The 21,374-nt window shown below is 48.3% G+C and overlaps 1 protein-coding gene across 2 annotated transcripts in view; it reads right to left on the bottom strand.

The window, feature by feature from the left end:
- Positions 1-822: 822 nt before the first annotated feature.
- Positions 823-21,374, bottom strand: part of LOC115468256 (E3 ubiquitin-protein ligase TRIM39-like) — a 56,632-nt gene continuing 36,080 nt past the window's right edge. For both annotated transcript variants that reach the window (XM_030199820.1, XM_030199819.1), the window contains exon 8: positions 823-1,433. In XM_030199820.1, the coding sequence (XP_030055680.1) occupies positions 907-1,433 (527 nt within the window). In that variant the 3' untranslated portion in view covers positions 823-906. The remainder of the gene's footprint in view (positions 1,434-21,374) is intronic.

Below are 21,374 nucleotides of genomic sequence, written 5' to 3'. Positions count from 1 at the left end.
ACGAAGAGGGATGCTGGATGGAAGGAAGACAGTGAAAAGAAGATGAGGAAAGCAGAAACCAGAGACAACAAACTGTAAATAAAAAATATATATATATATATTTTTTTTGCTTTAGGATAAAGTAGTATTGTAGCTGTGTTAATAAATGTTTATAATAGAACATGTAAACAAGGTAATCTTTTTATTGGACTAATTTTAATACATTTTGACTAACTTTTGGAGAACAAAACCCCCTTCCTCAGGTCAGGATAGGATACTGTAACAGCACTATACTGTATTGACCTGAGGAAGGAGGTTTTGGCCTCTGAAAGCTAAATGCATTAGTCCTATAAAATGGTATTTTATTTTCTATATTTGTTTTATTTCTATTTGTTAATTTGTAAAGTGGTGATTGGTATTTGTTAGTTTTTTCAAAATTACATCTGCTGTCTTTATATTTTGCACAGTACTAGGGGACATTTTCTGTTTCTGTGGTGTTGCATTGTATGCAGAGTCTGGCATTGGGGGTTCAGTTTAATTTTTGTCTAAATAGAAAGTTTATGATTACTTATTCTATAGTGGATTAGGGTATATCTGTGTTTGTGAAAAAGACATGGCTTTCAGTTGGCATTGACTGTGCAGGATCTACGATCTGTACTATTCTGTCTGGTTTCGTTTTACAATAGGTGAATTGATGTTCTAGTGCTCACTGTAGTGTTTTAAGATGTTTTCCTTTTCTTTGTGTGATTCGTAGAAATGACTGCTTATGGTATGGTAGAATTGCTCTATAGGTCCTGAGTGTTTTGTATTCTCGGTATGCCTAGTACTGGATTTTGGAGGGGGGTGTTAAAAAATGACCGGCCCCGGGTGTCAACTACCCTAGGTACGCCACTGCAGTCTGGGAATGTTAATGCTGAGTCCTGATGTTTAATTCCAGGCTGGTACCTGACGGATTCTCAGAGGAAATTCAGAATAAGTCATGAAGAAAGGTCGGAATTTCCCTGTGAAGGTGTCGGTGAAGCTGAAGAAATGAGATTTATTATCTGCATCATAAAATGAGACCTTTCCTGCCTCATAGTCCAGCAGAATCCCCACTGCCCGGGGGAAGTCACTCAGGGGGAGCTCGGTCTCAGGGGAGGTGAGGGCCAACCATCTCTGTTCCTTCCACAGCCTCACTGTCCAGAATCCTTCCCCAGGTGACAGTGTGATCCACCCCTTCCTCCTCACAGAGTCTTTACACACACCCAATGTACAGTAACTCACATCCCCCACCTCCACCTCCCAGTAATGTCTCCCTGAGGTGAAGCCCTCTCTCCCCAGCACAAAGGGATAAGCATCAAATCTGTGAGGAGTGCCCGGCACTTTCTGCCTTCTGTTTCCATTTCTGACACTTTTCCTATCTTCACACAGGACGAGATTAGGACCAGCAGTTTCAGGATCCAGAGTCACATTTACTGCAGAGAGGAGATACATTAATAAACATGAGCAAACACTTCTCATTAGCTTATCACACCCACCGATAACCCTCATTGGCTCCTCACACACCCAGCTCTAACCCTCATTGGCTGTACCTGCCTCTAATCCTCATTTGCTGGTTCTTCAGTCAATCACTTTTTCTATGACAGGAGCTCTGCTATTGGATATTGTCACTTTCCTGCCTCATAGATTGGAATCTTATTGGATATCAGCTTTTCACTGTACCCTATTGGAATCAGTCTATTCATACCAAGGAGGTTGGATAAAAACAGGAGATGGATGATGTCACAAAGCCTTGTCGACAGACTCTGTGGGCAGTGTTGCCAGGTGGGCGGTTTTACCGCCCAATTGGGCGGTTTTCCGCGACCCGCCGCGGGAAATTTTTGCCCGCGGCGGGTTGCGGTTTTTTGGGCTGGTTTTTGTGCTTCGGGCGGTTTTTTTAGGTGGCTTTTTCGGCCGCGGTGGGCGGGGTTAGTGACGTTTTTGGGCGGGGTAAGTGACGTGGGAGGCGGGGTTAGTGACGTGGGAGGCGGGGTTAGTGACGTGGGAGGCGGGGTTAGTGACGGGGAAGGCGGGGCCAATGACGGCGGGGGCGGGGTTGATGACGGCGGGGGCGGGGTTGATGACGACGGGGGCGGGGTTGATGACGGCGGGGGCGGGGGTGATGACGCGGGGGTGGGGGTGTCAGGGGCGGGGTTTGAGTTTGGGCGGGTTTTGGGCTGGATTTGGGCTCCTTTGGGTGGGAAAAAAATTTTCCACCTGGCAACCCTGACCAGGTGTTTCTAAATTTCAGAATTTTCCAGAAGATGGAGGCTGAGACCAGTCTGTTCTTTACAAAATTTATTTTCCTTTAAATTTATTTCTTTATTTGCTGCATCTGTACCCCACATTTTCCCACCTATTTGCAGGCTCAATGTGGCTTACACTATATTGCAAAAGGTATAATGATAAACAGAGTAAGAGGTATGGTCTAATTTAACATATTACTGTGTAAGAAATAAGGTAGGTCAGTAGAATTATTTACATAACACAAAATAAAACAGGTAAGATATAATGACCAATAGTGATAATGTGATTAGCATAATCAAATTTGGATGTATAGTCCATTCTCGGCATTCACGATGGTATGGTTCATGAAAAGATCGCAAACCGCAAATTTTCAAATACCAAAAAATGTACTTATGGGAAATTGGGGTTAGGTTCCAGCTATAACAATTTTTCCTCAAAACCATGAAAAGTGAATGCATAGCCCTATAGAAAATACAGGGTTTGGGTCCTGCATTAGACAACACATAACAAAAATCAGAGAAACATAGAGGGGCATTTTCGATATGACGTCTAAATCCAACTTTGGACGTGTTACTGAAAACATCTAAAAATCAAGTAGTGAAAATGGCCATTTTCTACCCAGAAAAAAAATGCCTTTTTTATTTGAAAATGGCCATTTCCTAGACATTGTTGTACTTAGTGCATCTAACCTTTTAGACCATTAACAGCAAAAAAGTCACAAGTATTGTCATACAGGGACAGACCAAAGGTCCATCAAGCTTATGGACTTTTCTTGTAGGAAGCTATGCAAACCTTTTTTAAAACCCCGCTAAGCTAACTGCTTATACTACATTCTCTGGCAACAAATTCCAGAGTTTAATCACACGTTGAGTGAAGAAATATTTTCTCCGATTTGTTTTAAATGTACTATGCAGCTTCATTGCATGCCCCCTAGTCCTAGTATTTTTGGAAACAGTAAACAAGCAATTCACGTCTACCCGTTCCACTCCACTCATTATTTTATAGACCTCTATCATATCTCCCCTCAGCCGTCTCTTCTCCAAGCTGAAGAGCCCCAGCTGCTTTAGCCTTTCCTCATAGGGAAGTTGTCCCATCCTCTTTATCATGTTCGTCACCCTTCTCTGCACCTTTTCTAATTCCACGATAAGTACATAAGTAATGCCACACTGGGAAAAGACCAAGGGTCCATCTAGCCCAGCATCCCGTCCACGACAGCGGCCAATTCAGGCCAAGGGCACCTTGAGATGCGGTGACCAACATTCTTAGAAGACTGGCCACACAGCTACCCTGGGAGTACTGGAGTGGACTTCACATAAAAAGTCCCAGGTACACATCTCACTGTTACCCCCTTATACTGTACAGTGAGCCCTAAAAATCACCAAAAACCTACTGTACCCAACTACAATAGCCCTTATGGCTACAGGTATCACCTATATGTAGGTACAGTAGGTTTTTTGAGTGGCGGTTTGGGGGGCTGACACATAGGCGCCAACTCTGTGGGTGCTGTGGGTGCTCGAGCACCCCCAATATTTTCACCCGCCCAGGCATTGGTAGGGGGTACCAACCTCTAGAGGGCACTGCCGCCGCTTACCTCAGCTCCCGGACCCCAACAGCAGCCCAGCCCTCAGTTTCCTGCGCCGGTACCCACGCCGCCCTGGGGGATTTAAATCTTGTATTTAAATTTACCTCCGACTTCGCAGCAGCTGTGCAGCATCAGTGAAAGCGCTGCCCGTCATCTCTAGCCTTCCCTTCACTCGTTCGTTCCCTCTCAGTGTCCCACCCTCACAAGGAAATGATGTCAGAAGGCGGGACACTGAGGGAACGAACGAGCGAAGGGAAGGCTAGAGACATCAGGCAGCGCTTTCACTGACGCTGCGCAGCTGCTGCGACGGAGGTAAATTTAAATACAAGATTTAAACCAGAGAAGAGGGTGGGAAGGTGGACATGGGAGTGGGAGGGCAGGGGAGAGAGAAGCATTGATCAATGGACATGGATGGGAGGGCAGGGCCCAGGGAGAGAGGCGAAATTGCTGGACATGGAGGGGAGGGGAGGGAGGAGAATTGCTTGATAAGAATGGATGGAGGTGGGCAGGGGAGAGAGAAGAATGGATGGATATGGATGGGAGAGCAGGGCCCATGGAGAGAGGAGCATCGATGGACATGGATAGATATGGATGGGAGGTCAAAGCCCAGGGAGAGAGGAGAAATTGCTGGATAGGGAGGGGAGGGGAGGGAGAAGAATTGCTTGATATGGATGGATGGAGGTGGGCATGGGAGAGAGGAGAATTACTGGATATGGATGGATAGATGGATGGAGGGCAGGGGAGTTGCTGGACATGGATGGATGGAGTGGAGGGCAGGGGAGGGGAGAGTTGCTGGACATGGATGGAGGGGAGGGCAGTGGAGAGAGGAGGGTTGCTGGACATGGGTGGGTGGATGGATGGGAGGGCAGGGAGAGAATTGTTGGGCATGGATGGAGGGGAGGGAAGGGAAGACAGGAAGGAGATGGACATGGATGGAGGGGAGAGAGAAGAAATGCTGGACATGGATGGAGGAGAGGGAAGAGAGAGGAAGTGAGATGAACATGAATGGAGGGTAGAGAGGAGAAATGCTGGACATGGATGGAGGGGAGAGAGGAAAAATGCTGGACATGGATGGAAGAGAGGGAAGGGAGAGAAAGGAGATGAGATGAGGGAAAAGGAAGAGGGGAGAAAAACTGCACATGGATGGAGAAAATAGGCAGAAGCTGGATCCACTGGACAGTCAAGTCTGCGGAGGACCCACCTTTTACTTACGGATGTAGGGCAAGAAATGAAGAAGAAAGGCGGGAAGTAAAGAAATAAATGGAAAGGAAGCCCTGGAAACGGAGTTAAGAGGACAGATAGCAGCAGAATCGGATACTGGGCCAGCATGATCAGAAAAACAAAGTCACTAGACAACAAAGGTAGAAAAAAAATCATTTTATTTTCATTTTAGTGTTTGGAATATGTCCACTTTGAGAATTTACATCTGCTATCTTATTTTGCAATGTATAGCAATGTGTTTCTTTCTATTTTTCTGGTATTGTGCTGCATGCAGGGTCTAACTTCTTAGGATTTCAGGTTAATTTTTGAAGAATTTGAAGAGGGGCTATCTCTGTTCTGCATGTGTGACTGCTACTACTACTACTACTTAACATTTCTAGAGCGCTACTAGGGTTACGCAGCGCTGTACAAATTAATAACTAAGGACAGTCTCTGCTCAGAAGAGCTTACAATCTAAAGGACGAAATGTCAAGTTGGGGTAGTCTAGATTTCCTGAGTAGAGGTGTTGTGATTAGGTGCCAAAAGCGACATTGAAGAGGTGGGCTACTACTACTACTACTATTTAGCATTTCTATAGCGCTACAAGGCATACGCAGCGCTGCAATGATTTGAAGATGGGTAGGGAGGGGGCCTGGCGTATGTGCTCAGGGAGTTTGTTCCAAGCATGGGGTGAGGCGAGGCAGAAAGGGCGGAGCCTAGAGTTGGCGGTGGTGGAGAAGGGTACTGAAAGGAGGGATTTGTCTTGAAAGCGGAGGTTACGGGTAGGGAAGACCAATTTGAATTTGAAGAGGGGCTATCTCTGTTCTGCATGTGTGACTGCAAGGCCAAGTGTCTGAATGGGGATCTGTTTGTCAGATTCTGAAATTTTACTAACACATTGTTTTTCAGAGTTGGCAAGACTGTCTGTTCTCATATGCTAATTTGGTTTGTGTCATTTAGGGTATAATGGAGCTGTAACAGCTTACAGAAATTATTTATAATGAAAACAAAAAAAAAAAAGTTATTTTTCTTCTATACTGGTGTAATATTTTCAATGATGCCATGGCTGGTAAAAGGGGTGTGACTACTGTAGGGGCGGAGCCATAGTGATCCCACCCCTGGATGGGTAGGGGCGCCGACTAATAGGCTGCAGGAGGGCGCCAGAAACCTTAGGACCGGCTCTGCACCCGCCGGAAGTCGGAAGTTCCCTTCCCAGCCAGCCTACCTGCCCGGTGCCCGCCATCTCCTCCCTCAGTCTTCCGCCGGTCCGTCCTCGCCTTCCTGTGTGCCGCCCAGAATTTTAAAACTCATCTTACCTCGGGGTCCCGGCGGCAGCAGTGAAAGGCGAGCAGGCTCGGCGCTTCAGCCTTCCCTTGTCTCTCAGCTCTGGTCCCGCTCTCATTTTCTGTTTCCGCAAGGGTGTGACCAGAGCTGAGAGAGAAGGGAAGGCTGAAGCACCGAGCCTGCTCGCCTTTCACTGCTGCCGCCGGGACCCCGAGGTAAAATGAGTTTTAAAATTCTGGGCGGCACGCAGGAAGGTGAGGACGGACCGGCGGAGGACTGTTGTGGGAGAAGAGGTCAGGCTGGGGTTGGGACTGGTACTCAGAGGAGAGGGGGGGCCTGGAACTCAGAGGAGGGGGGCCTGGAACTTGGAGGAGAGGGAGGGAGAGGGAGGGGGGAAGGGGAGGGGGAGGGAGGGGCGGGGGAATGCACCACCTGTTAAAAAAAAATTCAGCACCCCAATCATTTTGAAAAGTTGGCTCCTATGGGCAGACACTTTCCACAACAAGTGTAATAGAGTGGATTATGGGCCTGGGTCTTCTTCTCTACAGTGCATTGACCACTAGGCTATTTGAGGGACCTGCTTGCTTCTCGAATAGGACTGGCCGTAACATCTGAAGCTGACATACAGGCTGGTATATACTGCTTCATTTACATTTTTGAGGGATGGGAGGGGGTCAGTGATCACTGGGGGAGAAAGGAGGTTTCATCCCTTTATTCCTGCAGAGGTCATCTAGTCATTTAGGGCACTTTTTTCTAGCTTATTCATTAATAAACAGGTCTAGACCAAAACGTCCCAAATTATAGCCCTGGACATTTTGTTTTGTTCCATTATGGCAGAAAATTGTCCATGTGTTAGGAACGCCCAAATCCCACTCTTAACGTGCTCCTAACACTCCACCTTGTGATTTGAATGCACTTCTGATGAACTTCATAGAAAAATGTCTAAAAATTGGTTTTGAAAATACCGAATTGAACGTTTTTGTGAGAAAATCCTTTTGGACGCTTTTCTCTTTTGAAAATGAGCCTCATAGTGGGTTGCAAAAAATATATTTTTATTTGGTGAACGAGTTACAGTACTGTAGTAACACTCTTAGGTGAAAGAAAATAACTACTGAACAGTATTGCACAACAGTAAGAAAGTACAGTACTGTACCATGGTTTTCTCACCATATTTTACAGTCCTTGCAGTTGGTAACAGTTTAGGAAAAAAGTGCTTGATAAACATTGCTGCGTAACCAGAGGGCTACAGAAATGGTTCTGTACTATATGAAGACATTGCTTGAAAAGAACAACTTTATGCAACAGTAATAAAGTGCTGTATTGGACTGGTTTTGTCAATATTAAACCACCAACATTATGAAAACAGTGTTTGAAACTGCAGATCTGGGACTGAGAGATTTGCTCCTCCTGCACAGATGGAGACGATGAGGATGTCAAATCAGACAAGTCAATCTCTGGAGAGTGTGAGAGGGTAGGTGAAAGGGGATCCGGAAAGGCACGCAGAAGGGGGGTGCGGGCAGCCGGGGAACCCCAACGGGGCAGACTTCATGTGCACAACACCCACATTCAGAAAGCTGCGCTACTGGAGGCAGAGAGGTTGGCCGGGTTAAGGAAGAAGAGGAGGAACTACCAGTCCCAGAATCCCTCTCTTCCACACCCGGTTGTGCAAGAGTTAGGGGAGGAGATAGAAGATTGGGAAATGGTCTCTGAGGAAGGTGATGAGGGCCAGCTGGAGAGGTTGGGGGCGGGGGAAGTTGGAGAGGAGGATAAAATGGAGGTTACTGAAATTGGAGCTCTGGCTCAAACCCGAAAAGCTGCTGTAAGAGGGTGGCTAGCTGTGCCTTGGAGAGACTGGTGGAAGACCAGAGGAGAGAGACTGAGGCGCTGGGGGAGATCTCTACTAAAGAGGAAACAGGTGCAGTTCCTGGGAGAAAAAGAGGGCTGGGCACAATTGAAACCCCAGTCTGAACCAGGTGGGACCAAAGCTGTGTAGCTCTGCTGTAAGAAAGACTGTATAAATTGTTTCATACTAGAAAGGTCTGGGCCTGCAACCTACCAAGCTACTGTGTTTTCTTTCTGATAATGTACTGTTCCCTAAAAGAAGTAAGAAGTTATATGGACTGTTTAAACCCTGAATGAGACTTTGGCAGCAAACCTTAACAACCTGGGAGTAAGGTGTTTTCCTTTTGTGTCTATGCTGAATGGAAGCAAGAAAATAAAGTTTTTTTTTCTATAAACGTTTTGCCTTGATTGAGCCTCTGTGGAAACAATAGAGAGAGGAGGAAGTCCTGCAAGCTCTCAGGGGGTCTGGTGCAGAGTTCCCAGAACAGACCAAGGTGGTGTGGAGCGAGGCAACAGTTGGGTGAAGAAGGAAGCTAAGCAGGGTTGAGCCTGGCTGGGTCCTGGAAGGGGGACCCAGCTACAAGAGTGACAGCTGTGTAGAATGATAGTAGATGATGAAGATGGAGATCCTGGGGGAGGGGCATCAACTTCTGCTTGATCTACCTCAGGTGGGTCTTGCGCCTCAATGACTTTGATCCTGGCAACCTGGGTTCGATTCCCTCCATTGCCCCAGGTACCAAAACTTAGATTGTGAGCCCTCCAGGGACAGAGAAAGTACCTGCATAGAATGTGTACAGCACTACGTATGTCTAGTAGTGCTATAGAAATGATTAGTAGTAGTAGTAATCTACCTCAGGTGTCTGGGTCTCGCGCCTCAGTGACTGAAAAAACTGTGTCAGCCTTGTCTGCTTGGCTTTCCTTCTCAAGTCCTTAAGTGTTTCACTGTAAGGGGCAAATGCAGAGTTTGTGAGATGCAGCATAGGATCACATTCCTCCATGTCACTGAACATTTTTTCCAGTGTCGACGCCCACTCTGCTATTCTTGCAGACATGAGAGGCAGGATTTTTGGAGTCTCGGCCATCTCTTCTTTGTTATCACTGCGCCTGAGGCTTTCTTGCAACATCTCGTCCAGGTCTTCATTGCTGGGCTCTAGTGCAGTCTCTGCCAAAATTTCAACAACTACTTGTGTCATGTCCTTCAAATCCCTCAAAGTTCATTATTCAGTCTGACTAAGATTTTTTTCCAACTATTGTTTATAGTAGGCTGTGTGACGCCATCCCAGGCTATCCCAACATAGTCAATTGCATTGCGTATAGTCACTGTCTTCCAGAAGTCCAGCATGATGGCTTCCTCGTCAGCATCTAGAGCTTCACAGGCCTTGATGTAAAGCTCCTGCACGTACTGGCACTGGAAAGCCTTTATTATTGCCTGATCGAGGGACTGGATGATGGATGTGTTTGGGGGAATGAAGAGAACCTCATTATTGGGCTGTGCATTTTCTAGGTCTGCATGACAGTATACTGGTGCATTATCCAAAATCAGCAGCACCTTAAAGGCAAGGTTCTTACAGTGGAGATACTGTTCAAGTTTTGTGGTTCCATCACCAATGGACTAGTATGCAGTTCAAGTTCTTTCCTTTAAGTGCACAAGGTCTTTGGGCTCTGTGCACATTAAGAGGATTATTAAAGGCCTTAAAACCAGGGGCTTTGGCTGCCATTTTCATTATATATGTCCATTTGCCAGCCTGTTTGTAAAACAAACCAGTCTCATCAACAATGAAGACCTGCATTGTGTCAGACCTGTGAGTTCTTGTACCATGTAGAGCGCTGCTGAGCCCAGTACTCGGACCAGGTTCTGCTTGGCAGCCAGACAACCCCGGTTTTCACCTGCGCTGACCGCCGTTCCCTAGAGGTTGAGCCCGTAGGTGCGGGCGGCCTGCAGGGCTTACGAGATGGGGCAGGAAGCGGGGTGATGAACGTGACGACCAGACAGGCAGCAGGCAAGAGAGTGATCCAGGTACAGGCAGAGTCAGTAGGCAGGCAGCAGATCAAGAGAGTAATCCAGGTACAGGCAGAATCAGTAGGCAGGCAGCAGACATGAGAGTAATCCAGGTACAGGCAAGGTCAGGAGGCAGGCAGCAGACACAAGAGTAATCCAGGTACAGGCAGAGTCAGTAGGCAGGCAGCAGACACGAAAGTAATCCAGGTACAGGCAAGGTCAGGAGGCAGGCAGCAGACACAAGAGTAATCCAGGTACAGGCAGAGTCAGTAGGCAGGCAGCAGACATGAGAGTAATCCAGGTACAGGCAGAGTCAGTAGGCAGGCAGCAGGCGAGAGTAATCCAGGAACAGGCTAAGTCAGCAACGAAGAACAAAGTAGAGAAGAAGCATACTACTGAGCAAGTAATACCTACCAAAGTAGAAGCCGAAGCAAGGAGTCTAGGGAGAGCTCAGCTGATAAAGTGCTGGCATCTGACATCAGCAGGGAGAAGGGGCACAGCCATAGGACAAGAGCAGGGGAAGGAGGAACCGGAAGACCAATAGGAGAGAAGCAAGGGAAGCCAGGCAGAGGAAGAGCAGACCCAGGTGGGTGGAAGCAAAGCAATCAAGGAGCCTGGAAGCCAGGCAGAGAGAGAGCAGAGCCAGGTGCATGGAAGCAAAGCAATCAAGGAGCCTGCAGCCAGAGAAAAACTACACACACATGACTCAGGGCTGTGCCAGTCAAGTGTGCGTGTCAACAGGACCCTGTGCAGCCCGAGGACTCCGCTTGTGTTGAGGTAGGGGACATGACAGTACCCCCTCCTTAAGGACCCCCCTCTACCTAGGTCCGGGTTTGGATAGGTAGTGGGTATGGAACTCCTGGATCAATTCAGGTGCATGGACATTGGCAGCGGGCTCCCAGGAATTATCCAAGGGATCAAAGTGCTTCCAGGATAGCAAATAGAACAGCCGTCCCCTTTGACGTTTGGAGTCCAGAACCTCATCTACCTCGAATTCAGGATCCAGCTTGGAATCAGGAACAATGATCTTCTTTGGCTCTGGGTGCCATTTCGAAGTCAAGAATGGCTTTAGCAGGGACATGTGGAAAGCGTTGTGGACCTTGAGATTGCCTGGTAACTGGTGACGATAAGTGATGGCTCCCACCTGAGATCGTACTGAAAAGGGTCCAGTGTATCGGGGAGCAAACTTGAAGGAGGGTAATCAGAGTCTCAAGTATTTGGTACTAAGCCAAACTTTTTGTCCAGGTTGAAAGGTGGAGCAGACCGCCTCTTACGATCTGCGAAAAGCTTGCATCTAGCAGCGGCTCGCTGAAGATGTCGTTGGACCGTGCTCCAAATGTCCCGGATATCAGTGAGGGTCTGTTGGAGCTGAGGCAAGGCTTGGATCTGAGGGATCGGAAGTGGTAGTTGTGGGTGGCACCTGTATACTGTAAAAAATGGTGATGTACGAGAGGCAGTGTGGAGACCGTTGTTATAGGCAAATTCAGCCCAGGGGAGTAATGTGGACCAATCATCCTGTCGGTTATTACTATACATTCGCAGGAAGGTCTTGAGAGTTTGATTGACCTGTTCCACCATTCCATTGGTCTGTGAATAAAAAATGGGTGGTGATGCCAAAAGCAGAACACAGTGCTCTCCAGAACCTAGAAGTGAATTGAGATCCCCAATCTCTTATGATCTGGAGAGGTAGACCATGTAAACGAAAAATATGCTGGATGGAATTCTTGGCAAGAGCAGCGGCCGAGGGGAGAGATTTCATGGGAATGAAATGGGCCATACGGGAGAATTGATCCACCACTACCCAAATGACCGTGTGACCTTGGGACGGTGGTAAATCAGTAACAAAGTCCATGGACACTTCCTGCCAAGGAAGCTGTGGAACTGGCAGTGGCTGTAAGAATCCCCACTGCTTGCCAGGAGAGGATTTGTTTCGGGCACAGATGGGACAGGTGGAAACAAAATGTAAGACATCCTGAGCCATGTGTGGCCACCAGTAGTACTGAGAGATTAAATGAAAAGTCTTGTGGAATCCGGAATGACCAGCAAATGTGGAGGAGTGTCCCCATTTGAGAACCTTCTTCCTGGACTGGGGTGGAACAGAAGTCTTCGTGCTGATGGAAGAAACTACAGTCGTGGAGGCAACACAGGCAGAATTAAGCATGGGGTAGGATTCCTCGGGTTCTTCGGGAGGGTTGAAGGCCCTGGATAGTGCATCAGCCTGAATATTCTTTTCAGCAGGTCGAAATACCAGGTGGAAGTTAAAACGGGCAAAGAAAAGAGACCAGTGTGCTTGTCGCAGGTTTAGTCTCTTAGCATCCTGAAGGTATAGGAGATTCTTGTGTTCGGTGATTACTGTGATGGGGTGCAAGGCCCCCTCCAGGAGATATCGCCATTCCTGGAGAGCCAATTTAAGGGCCAACAATTCCTGGTCGCCAATGGTGTAGTTACGCTCTGCCGGAGAACATTTTTTTGGAAAAAAGAAACAGGGATGACGCTTTCCAGAGTCTGAGGTTTGAGACAGAACAGCCCCTGCCCCCAGCGAAGAGGCATCCACCTCTAAAATGAATGGTTTCTTGATATCCGGGCTTCGAAGCACAGGAGCAGAGAGAAAGGCTTGCTTTAAGGTGGCGAAAGCCTCCTGGGCCTCCGGTGTCCAGTTCCTCACATCAGCACCCTTCCTGGTCAGTGCGGTAAGAGGGGCAGTGATAAGGGAATATTGATGGATGAACTGCCGGTAGTAGTTAGCAAACCCCCAAAAACGTTGCAAGGCCCGGAGACCCTGGGGCATGGACCCATCCCGGATGGCTCAGAGTTTGGTGGGGTCCATTTGGAGCCCCTCTGAAGAGACGATATATCCCAAGAATGGAATAGACTGTTGATGAAATGAACACTTTTCTAGTTTGACGAAGAGACGGTAGTCCCGGAGGCATTGGAGAACGGTGCAGACATGACGAGGGTAGTCTTGAACAGAAGCAGAAAAAAACAAAATATCATCCAGGTAAATTATGACTGAGGAGTACAGGAGATCTTGAAAAATGAAGTTAATGAATTCCTGAAAGACCGCAGGTGCATTACAAAGGTCAAATGGCATGACTAGATATTCAAAATATCCTTCATGGGTATTAAAGGCAGTCTTCCATTCATCTCCATGTCAGATTTGGACCAGATTGTAGGCACCTCGGAGATCCAGCTTGGTAAAGATAGATGCTCACTGCAGACGGTCGAAAAGTTCTGGAATCAGAGGGAGCAGATACCGGTTCTTAATGGTTATTTCATTAAGACCCCGGTAGTCTATACAAGGTCACAGAGAGCTGTGCTTCTTGGTTACAAAGACGAAACCTGCCCCCGCCGGAGAAGAGGAGGGTCTGATGAAGCCCTTTTGGAAGTTTTCTTGAATGTATTCCTGCATGACTTTAGATTCCTCCCGGGAGAGGGTATACAGCTGACCCCGAGGTGGTGTCTTGCCCGGAAGTAATTCGATAGGGCAGTCAAAAGGACGATGCGGAGGAAGGGAATCAGCCTCCTGGGCATTGAAAACATCTTGGAAATCTCGATATTCCACAGGAAGGGAAGCATCGCAGGGAAGCAGGCCCCCGGGGGAGGCAGAAATAGTCCTCGGAGGAGGAACCACCAGCGTGAGACAGGAAGCAAAACATTGGGAACCCCAATGCTAGTGGTCCTTTTGATGCTTGGTGTGTGTTGTCGTAACCAAGGCAGGCCTAAAATAACAGGATGAATGGCACGGGGAAGAACCAGAAGCTGAATCTCTTCTGTCAGCAGGTCTCCCCTCCTCTCTTCAGCCCAGGTCAACCCTGCTTAGCAAGAATGCTTCAGTGTGGGATCCTGTTTCCTCTGGCACCTGCTGCTTCTCAGCTCCTGCCTCACACATCCGCATCTCCCTTGGTTATCTGCTGGATATGCGGCGAGAAGGAGAGGGAGGAGTCGAATATGACTCCGAGGTTGTGGGCAGATGAGACGGGGATGATGAAGGTGCCATCAACTGAGACAGAGAGTGGAGGGAGAGGAGAAGTGGGTTTGGGTGGGAAGACAATAAGCTCGGTCTTGGCCATGTTCAGTTTCAGGTGGCGGTTGGACATCCAGGCAGCAATGTTGGATAAGCAGGCCGATACTCTGGCCTGGGTTTCCGCAGTGATGTCTGGTGTGGAGGGATAAAGCTGGGTGTTGTCAGCATAAAGTTGATATTGGAAGCCATGAGATGAGATCAGGGAGCCCAGGGAAGAAGTGTAGATTGAAAAAAGAAGGGGTCCAAGGACAGATCCCTGAGGAACTCCAACAGAGATCGGGATGGGGGTGGAGGAAGAACCATGAGAATGTACTCTGAAGGTACGGTGGGAGAGATAAGAGGAGAACCAGGAGAGGACAGAGCCCTGGAACCCAAATGAGGACAGTGTGGCAAGAAGTAAATTGTGATTGACAGTGTCAAAAGCGGCGGATAGGTCGAGGAGGATGAGGATGGAGTAGTGACCTTTGGATTTGGCAAGGAACAGGTCATTGCAGACTTTAGATAGTGCCGTTTCTGTCGAGTGTAAGGGGCGAAAGCCAGATTGAAGCGGATCGAGGATGGCATGAGAAGAGAGAAAATCAAGGCAGCGGAAAGTATCTTGGAAAGGAAGGGTAGGAGGGAAATGGGGCGGTAGTTGGAGGGACAGGTAGGGTCAAGTGATGGTTTTTTTGAGGAGTGGTGTGACAACAGCATGCTTGAAGGTGTCAGGGATAGTTGCAGTGGACAGAGAGAGGGTGAGGATATGACAGATGGGGGGGTGACAGTAGGAGAGATGGTGTTAAGTAAGTTGGTGGGGATGGGATCGGAGGAACAAGTGGTGCATTTCGAGGAGGAAAGAAGATGGGCGGTTTCCTCTTCAGTGATATCAGGAAATGAGAAGGAGGCCTGGGTTGGTTGGTTGAGGGAGTGGGTTATAGGGTGAAGAGGAGGAGATGGTTTGGTGGTGAATTCGAGGTTGATCTTCTGCACCTTGTCGCGGAAGTAGTCAGCCAGTGATTGAGGAGAGAGTGGGGGGGTGGGAGCTGGAGCGGGGGGCACTTTGAGGAGGGAGTTAAAGGTGGCGAAGAGACAACGAGGGTTAGAGCTGAGGGAATTAGTCAATTGGGTGTAATAGTCCTGTTTGGCGAGGAATAGGGAGGACTGGAAGGAGGATAGCATGAATTTTTTTTTTAATATTTTATTTATCGTTTTTATACATAGTAAACAAGAATAAACTTGTAAAGAAAAATCCACTATTACAATTAACTCTAAAGATATTATTCATAACACAAATTAAATATTATAGCTTCATTTAAAGTCCACAACAGGAGTCCAAGATTCCTAAATAGGAGAAAACAGGTAATAAACTTTATAAATCAAATTTTGAGATACAGACGAGTTTCTGTTCAACTTTACTTAACTAGGAGCTCTCTTAGATGTTAAAAAAGATGACAATTGGTCAGGATCAAAATAAACATATTTCACGGCTTGATAGGAGATTAAACATTTGCAAGGATATTTAAGGTAAAAAGTTGCGCCAAGTTGAAGTGTCTCCTGTCTCATCTGTAAAAACTTTTGTCGTCGCCTTTGCGTTTCCCTCGCTAGATCTGGAAAAACACGAGTTTGCAAACCACGAAAGGTTTTTTCTTTATTCTGAAAAAACTTCTTTAAAATCCAGATCTTGTCCGAAGGTAACGCTACTGTGGCCAACATAGTAGTTGGTGTTATCTGTTCTGAATCCGACATTTCAAGAAGGGCAGAAACATCCAATGGTTGCGCATTCTGAATATTATTCCTTTGTAAAGGATCCAAACCCTTCACAGGTATATAAAAAACCTGTGAAAAGGGTGGCATATCTTTATCTTCTCTCTCTAGAATTTCTCTGAGGTAATTTTTTAGCATCTCCCGAGGGGAGATAAGTGGTTGTCGCGGAAAATTTATAAAATGCAGGTTATTAGATTTTGAAGTATTTTCAAGCATTTCTGATTTTCTCCTTAAATTAACCAAGTCTTTAAGCATTGTTGTTTGCTGTGATTTCAACTCTAAAACATCCTTTTCCTGTTTAGCCAAATCTGCTTTAACTATTTTCACCTCATTCTCAATTTCTGTTACCTTCCCATCTAATATCACAACTTCATTTCTTATTTTCCTCATCTGGGGGCACAAAAACTTCCCCATTTCTGCAATCAACTGCCATAGATTGTCCAATGTTACTTCATCTGGTTTCTGAAAAGGTTTAGCAAATGCAGTGCTCTCACTCTCTTCCTGTGAAACATGTTTCTCACCTTCCAATGTCCCTGGCAACTCCTCCTGTGTTTTTCCGCAGTGTGAGATAACAGGGAAGAAGCTGGCAAATCTCCCACGTTCTCCCTTAAGGCTAACACTGCCTCCAGTCCAGTTCCACCCTGTAACACTTCGGTATTCAGGGCTAAGGACGCCGCCACCGGAGAACTACTTCTCACAGGCTGGGGAGGAGGGGCCCTTGAGTTGGGGCTACTACTACTACTACTATTTAGCATTTCTATAGCGCTACAAGCGCTCAAAGAAACTTCCAGTTCAAGGTTCAGCTCCTGGTCTCCTATCCTGGGCTGTTCCAGCGAACCACTCACCAACGCTGCTGTCGAAACCAGAGCTCGTTGCAGATAAGATTCAATCAAGCCAGAAGATATCAAAGGTCTTTGCTGCTGGGCTGCAGTAGCAGCAGCTCTGCCCTTTCTCTTCGGCATTATAAGGTAATTAAAGAGTAACAGTAAAATCTGGAGGAGCTCTGAAACACATCTGTCTCAGTCAGTGGCCATCTTGGATCTCAGCATGAATTTATAATGAATGAAATCAGTATGGGTGCGAGATTTCCTCCAGAGGCATTCAGCAGATCGGGTGCAAGGGGTCAGCCAGGGCTGGGGATTAGTGCGCCTTGTGGGACGGGAGATGGATGGTGCAAGGGTGTCCAGAGCAGAGGAGAGAGTGGCATTGTAAGTGGAGACAGCCTTGTCGACCGACTCAGAGGACATGGCGGAAGGGAGGAGATTAGAGATACTACAGGATAAGGTGAGAGGGTCGACAGCCTGGAGATTCCTGGAAGTAGTGGTTAGTGTTGGGCGGGACTGAGGGGGAGGGTGATGAAGAGTGAAGGTGATCAAGTGATGGTCAGAGAGAGGAAGAGCTGAGGCGCAGAAATTGGAGGGTGAGCAGGTAGAGGAGAGGACAAGGTCAAGACAGTGGCCAGATTGGTGAGTAGGGGTGGCGGAGCTCAGTTGGAGGTTGAAGTAGGAGGTTAGAGTGAGGAACTGAGAAGCGTATGAGTCGGATGGGTTATCAGTGTGTATGTTAAAGTCTCCAAGAATGAGGGATGGGGATGAGGGCTCAAGAAAAACGGAGAGCCAGGCATCGAAGTCAGTAAGCAAGGAAGAGAGGGACTTATCAGGGGGGTGGTAAATGACTGCAACTCTGAGTGGCAGCGGGTAGAATAGACGGATGGAGTGAACTTCAAAGGATGAGAAGCAGTGAGACTGCGGTAGGGGGAGAGGTTGAAAACTGCAGGAGGGCGAGAGTAGTAACCCGACGCTGCCACCACGGCCAGCTGGGCGGGGAGAATGGGAGAAAAGATAACCTCCATGACAAAGGGCGGCGACTGAGGCAGAGTCGTCAGGGGTGAGCCAGGTTTCAGTTAGGGCGAGCAGTTGAAGGGAACGGGAGATGAAGAGATCATGGGTGAAGGAAAGTTTGTTGCAGACCAAGCGGGCATTCCACAGGGCACACGAGAAGGGGAGGGAGGAGGGGAATAGAGATGAGCTTGGAGACATTGCGAAAATGTTTGCATGGATGAGACGAGGACGAGGACAGGTGTGGGGGACCAGGGTTGGTATTGATGTCTCCTGCGGATACAGGAGAAGGAGCAAGAGAGTGTGGAGGAGGGTGGGGGAGATAGGGCGACGAAGGCGACGAAGACGGGATGCGCTTAGGAGGAATGGGGAAGGGTTCATGGCAGGAAGGAGGTGTTGAAGGTTGAGAGCTAGAAAGGAGGAGGAAGATAGTAGAGATGGTGTGGTGGTGGGGGACAGGGGTGGGTAGGGTATTGCGTAGTGAGCAGGACGGGAGAGGACATGGATGGGCAGTGAGTTCGTGCGGTATACAGCGGTGGGGGGAGGGGGAAAAGATTAGGAAGGGACAGGGCGAGGAAGAGAATGTGTATGGGGGCCATAAGTAGTGACTGAGGTGTTTACGGGCGGTAGGTAGAGGGGCTGGCGGCGGGTAGGTAGGTTGATAGGGTGCAAGCTTACCCCAGGGCAGCCAATTTACTGTCCCTGGTTCCCCCAGTACCCGGGGTGCACCATGCCCAGCTTCCTCCGTCCCTGGGCCTCCTCTCCTGGGTGTAGCCTGCAACATTTCCTGCACCGTTAAAAAGGGGCTGTTGCTGCACTTGGGACGCTGCCAAGGAGTCCTCTAGAATCCTCTGTGCCATTTCCTGCTGCTTCTGAAACTGGTGCGCCGTAAACGTCATCAATTCCTTAGGATCCATCGCCTCTGCCAGTAAGGGACCTGAAAAACACAGGAGGCAAGACCCAAGTGCTGCTCTTTCCCAACTTTTCAGCCGAAAGGGTAACCCCCTTTCACCTTACTCACAATCCCTCCCTGAGTTTGGTATGTGCTTACCAGAGCTCAGAGAGTTCAGACTTTGCCAGCAGGACTTAACGAATATCCCACCACTGCCACCACTTTATGTCAGCAGGTCTCCCTTCCACTCTTCAGCCCAGGTTGACCCTGCTAAGCAAGAATGCTTCAATGCATGCTCCTGTTTCCTCTGGCACCTGCTGCTTCTCAGCTCCTGCCTCACACATCCGCGTCTCCCTCAGTTTAGGCGCTCCCTGAGGTTGCACTTAAGTGATATTCCAACAAATGACCAGCGACTCCCAACATTTCATAAAAAGGATTTTTCTTTTATTTTCCACAGCTCAGTTATCACCATTTCCACAGCACTTGATACCGCCTCATCTCAAGTAATTGACATTTGTTCACATACACAATGCCCAATTGAGGTTCATCTCAAACCTTGCTGAATATAGTTCATTATACTTCAATGCCACCTTATTCCTCTTCAGGTAGCTACCAGTTGACCTACGGCTCAAAAGCTCATTCCAACATACTGTTTTACTTTCCTGCTCCCTTAATGCTCTGGGTTACTCGCTGCCACAGATTCTTTCCCAGCTGCCTCAATTCTCTCCTTCCAATTTTAATCAGTTAAGGAAATACAGCAGCCAGTAAACCCCTCACCTTAGCACCGGCAGCCTGGGCGAATGCAGACAGCTCCATCCTCTCTTCCTTACTCCCTTCTGCCTACTCCATTTTATCCCATTCCATCTCTTCCTCCTCCACCCAGGGTTCCCTCAGTTGCTCCTCATCCCCCTGATTGGAAATCATCTCCCAATCCTGCCCCTCCCCCTCCTGTGAGTCCTGTATTGGGTCAGGTGCATTGTGGGGATGGTAGTCCTTAGGCTTACTCATCATTCTAATCAATCTCTTACCCACCAGGGGGCAAGCTTCCCGCCTATAAGGGATGTGTGCCTGCCTCGTTAGCTCCTTCCTGGGCTGCTCTCACGTTCCTTGAGGTCGTCCTCTCAGCAACCCCTTACACTTCCTTATGTAAAATTCCTACTTATATCTGCAACGACAAAGTGACATGGGTAATGGAGTAGGGTAGAGTCAGTCCCTGAATGGAGGTCACTTGTAATGTAGGTTTACAGGCCATTGAGGGAGTTCCAAGCTGGACTAGGAGACTGGCATCAATAAAATTCCCTCCGGCCCCTGAATCGATCAAAGCCATGGTGCTAATACAAAGTTCCTTCCAGCGCAGGAAAATAGGGATGGAGACAAGATTATCCGGAAGAGGTGCGAATCGGCCCAGGGCCACCCCCTTCAGAGGCCCTGGGTCAACGCATTTCCCGGCTTATTCGGGCAATATCTCAGGAAATGGCCAGCCTGCCCACAATAGAGGCAGAGTTGATTTTCCCAACGGTGAGCCCTTTCCTTCTCAGAGAGGCGATGCCGACCGATAACCATTGGCTCCGGAGAGATTCCAGAAGTGGTGCCAGTAGCTCCTTTAGGAGAAGGACGCGACAACCGAGGAGATGGTCTCTGTGATTGACGCTGAGCAGAACGTTCCTGTGTCCTCTCTTGAAACTGAACGTCGATACGGACGCAGAGAGTAATCAGGGCATCCAATATGATTGGAAGTTCCCAGCCTGCAAACTCGTCTTTGATTTGGCCCGTTAACCCCTGCCATCTCACCTCGGAGACTAGGGTTCGAAAGCATACGACATATGAGCCCCGACAGAGCAATTGCCATGTTGAATCCGTAGAAGTTCTCCAGCTACCGAGGAGGGACGTCCAGGCACGTCAAAAACTAACCTAAAGTGGTGAAGAAATTCCCCAAGATCAGTGAGTAGAGGAGAGGCCCAAGCCAGGGCTGGTCCGGAGAGCAGGGAGATTATATAAGTGATCTTGAGTTTATCGGAAGAAAAGACTCCAGGTTGCATTTCAAAAAACATAAGACGTTGGTTGAGGAACCCTCGACAAGCGGAAGGGAAACCGTCAAACTGGGGAGGCTCAGGGAGCCTTAACCCCGGAGTGGGTAAAACTGGTCCGGACGGTGCAGCAGGAACTTGCCGTTGGGATTGAATAATAGACAACTGGGAACAAATGTTCTGCAGGACTCCGGACAGATGGTTCAACTGGGCCTGTTGTTGCTGAAGAACCTGGGCCAAATTCGCCAAGTCGGGTTTGTCCAGCGAACTCATGGCTTCGGCTTACTGTCACACCTGTGAGTTCTTGTATCAAGTAGAGCGCTGCCAAGCCCGGTACTCAGACAAGGTTCTGCTTGGCGGCTGGACAACTCCGGGTTTCACCTGTGCTGACCGCCGTTGCCCAGAGGTTGAGCCCCTAGGTGCGAGCGGCCTGCAGGGCTTATGAGATGGAGCAGAAAGCGGGGTGATGAACATGACGGCCAGACAGGAAGCAGGCAAGAGAGTAATCCAGATACAGACAGAGTCAGTAGGCAGGCAGCAGACACGAGAGTAATCCAGGTACAGGCAGAGTCAGTAGGCAGGCAGCAGACACGAGAGTAATCCAGGTACAGGCAAGGTCAGGAGGCAGGCAGCAGACACAAGAGTAATCCAGGTACAGGCAAGGTCAGTAGGCAGGCAGCAGACACAAGAGTAATCCAG

This window comes from Microcaecilia unicolor, chromosome 4 (assembly GCF_901765095.1).
Source record: "Microcaecilia unicolor chromosome 4, aMicUni1.1, whole genome shotgun sequence".
Classification (NCBI taxonomy): Eukaryota; Metazoa; Chordata; class Amphibia; order Gymnophiona; family Siphonopidae; genus Microcaecilia; species Microcaecilia unicolor.
This window is presented reverse-complemented; position numbering and strand designations above follow the sequence as displayed.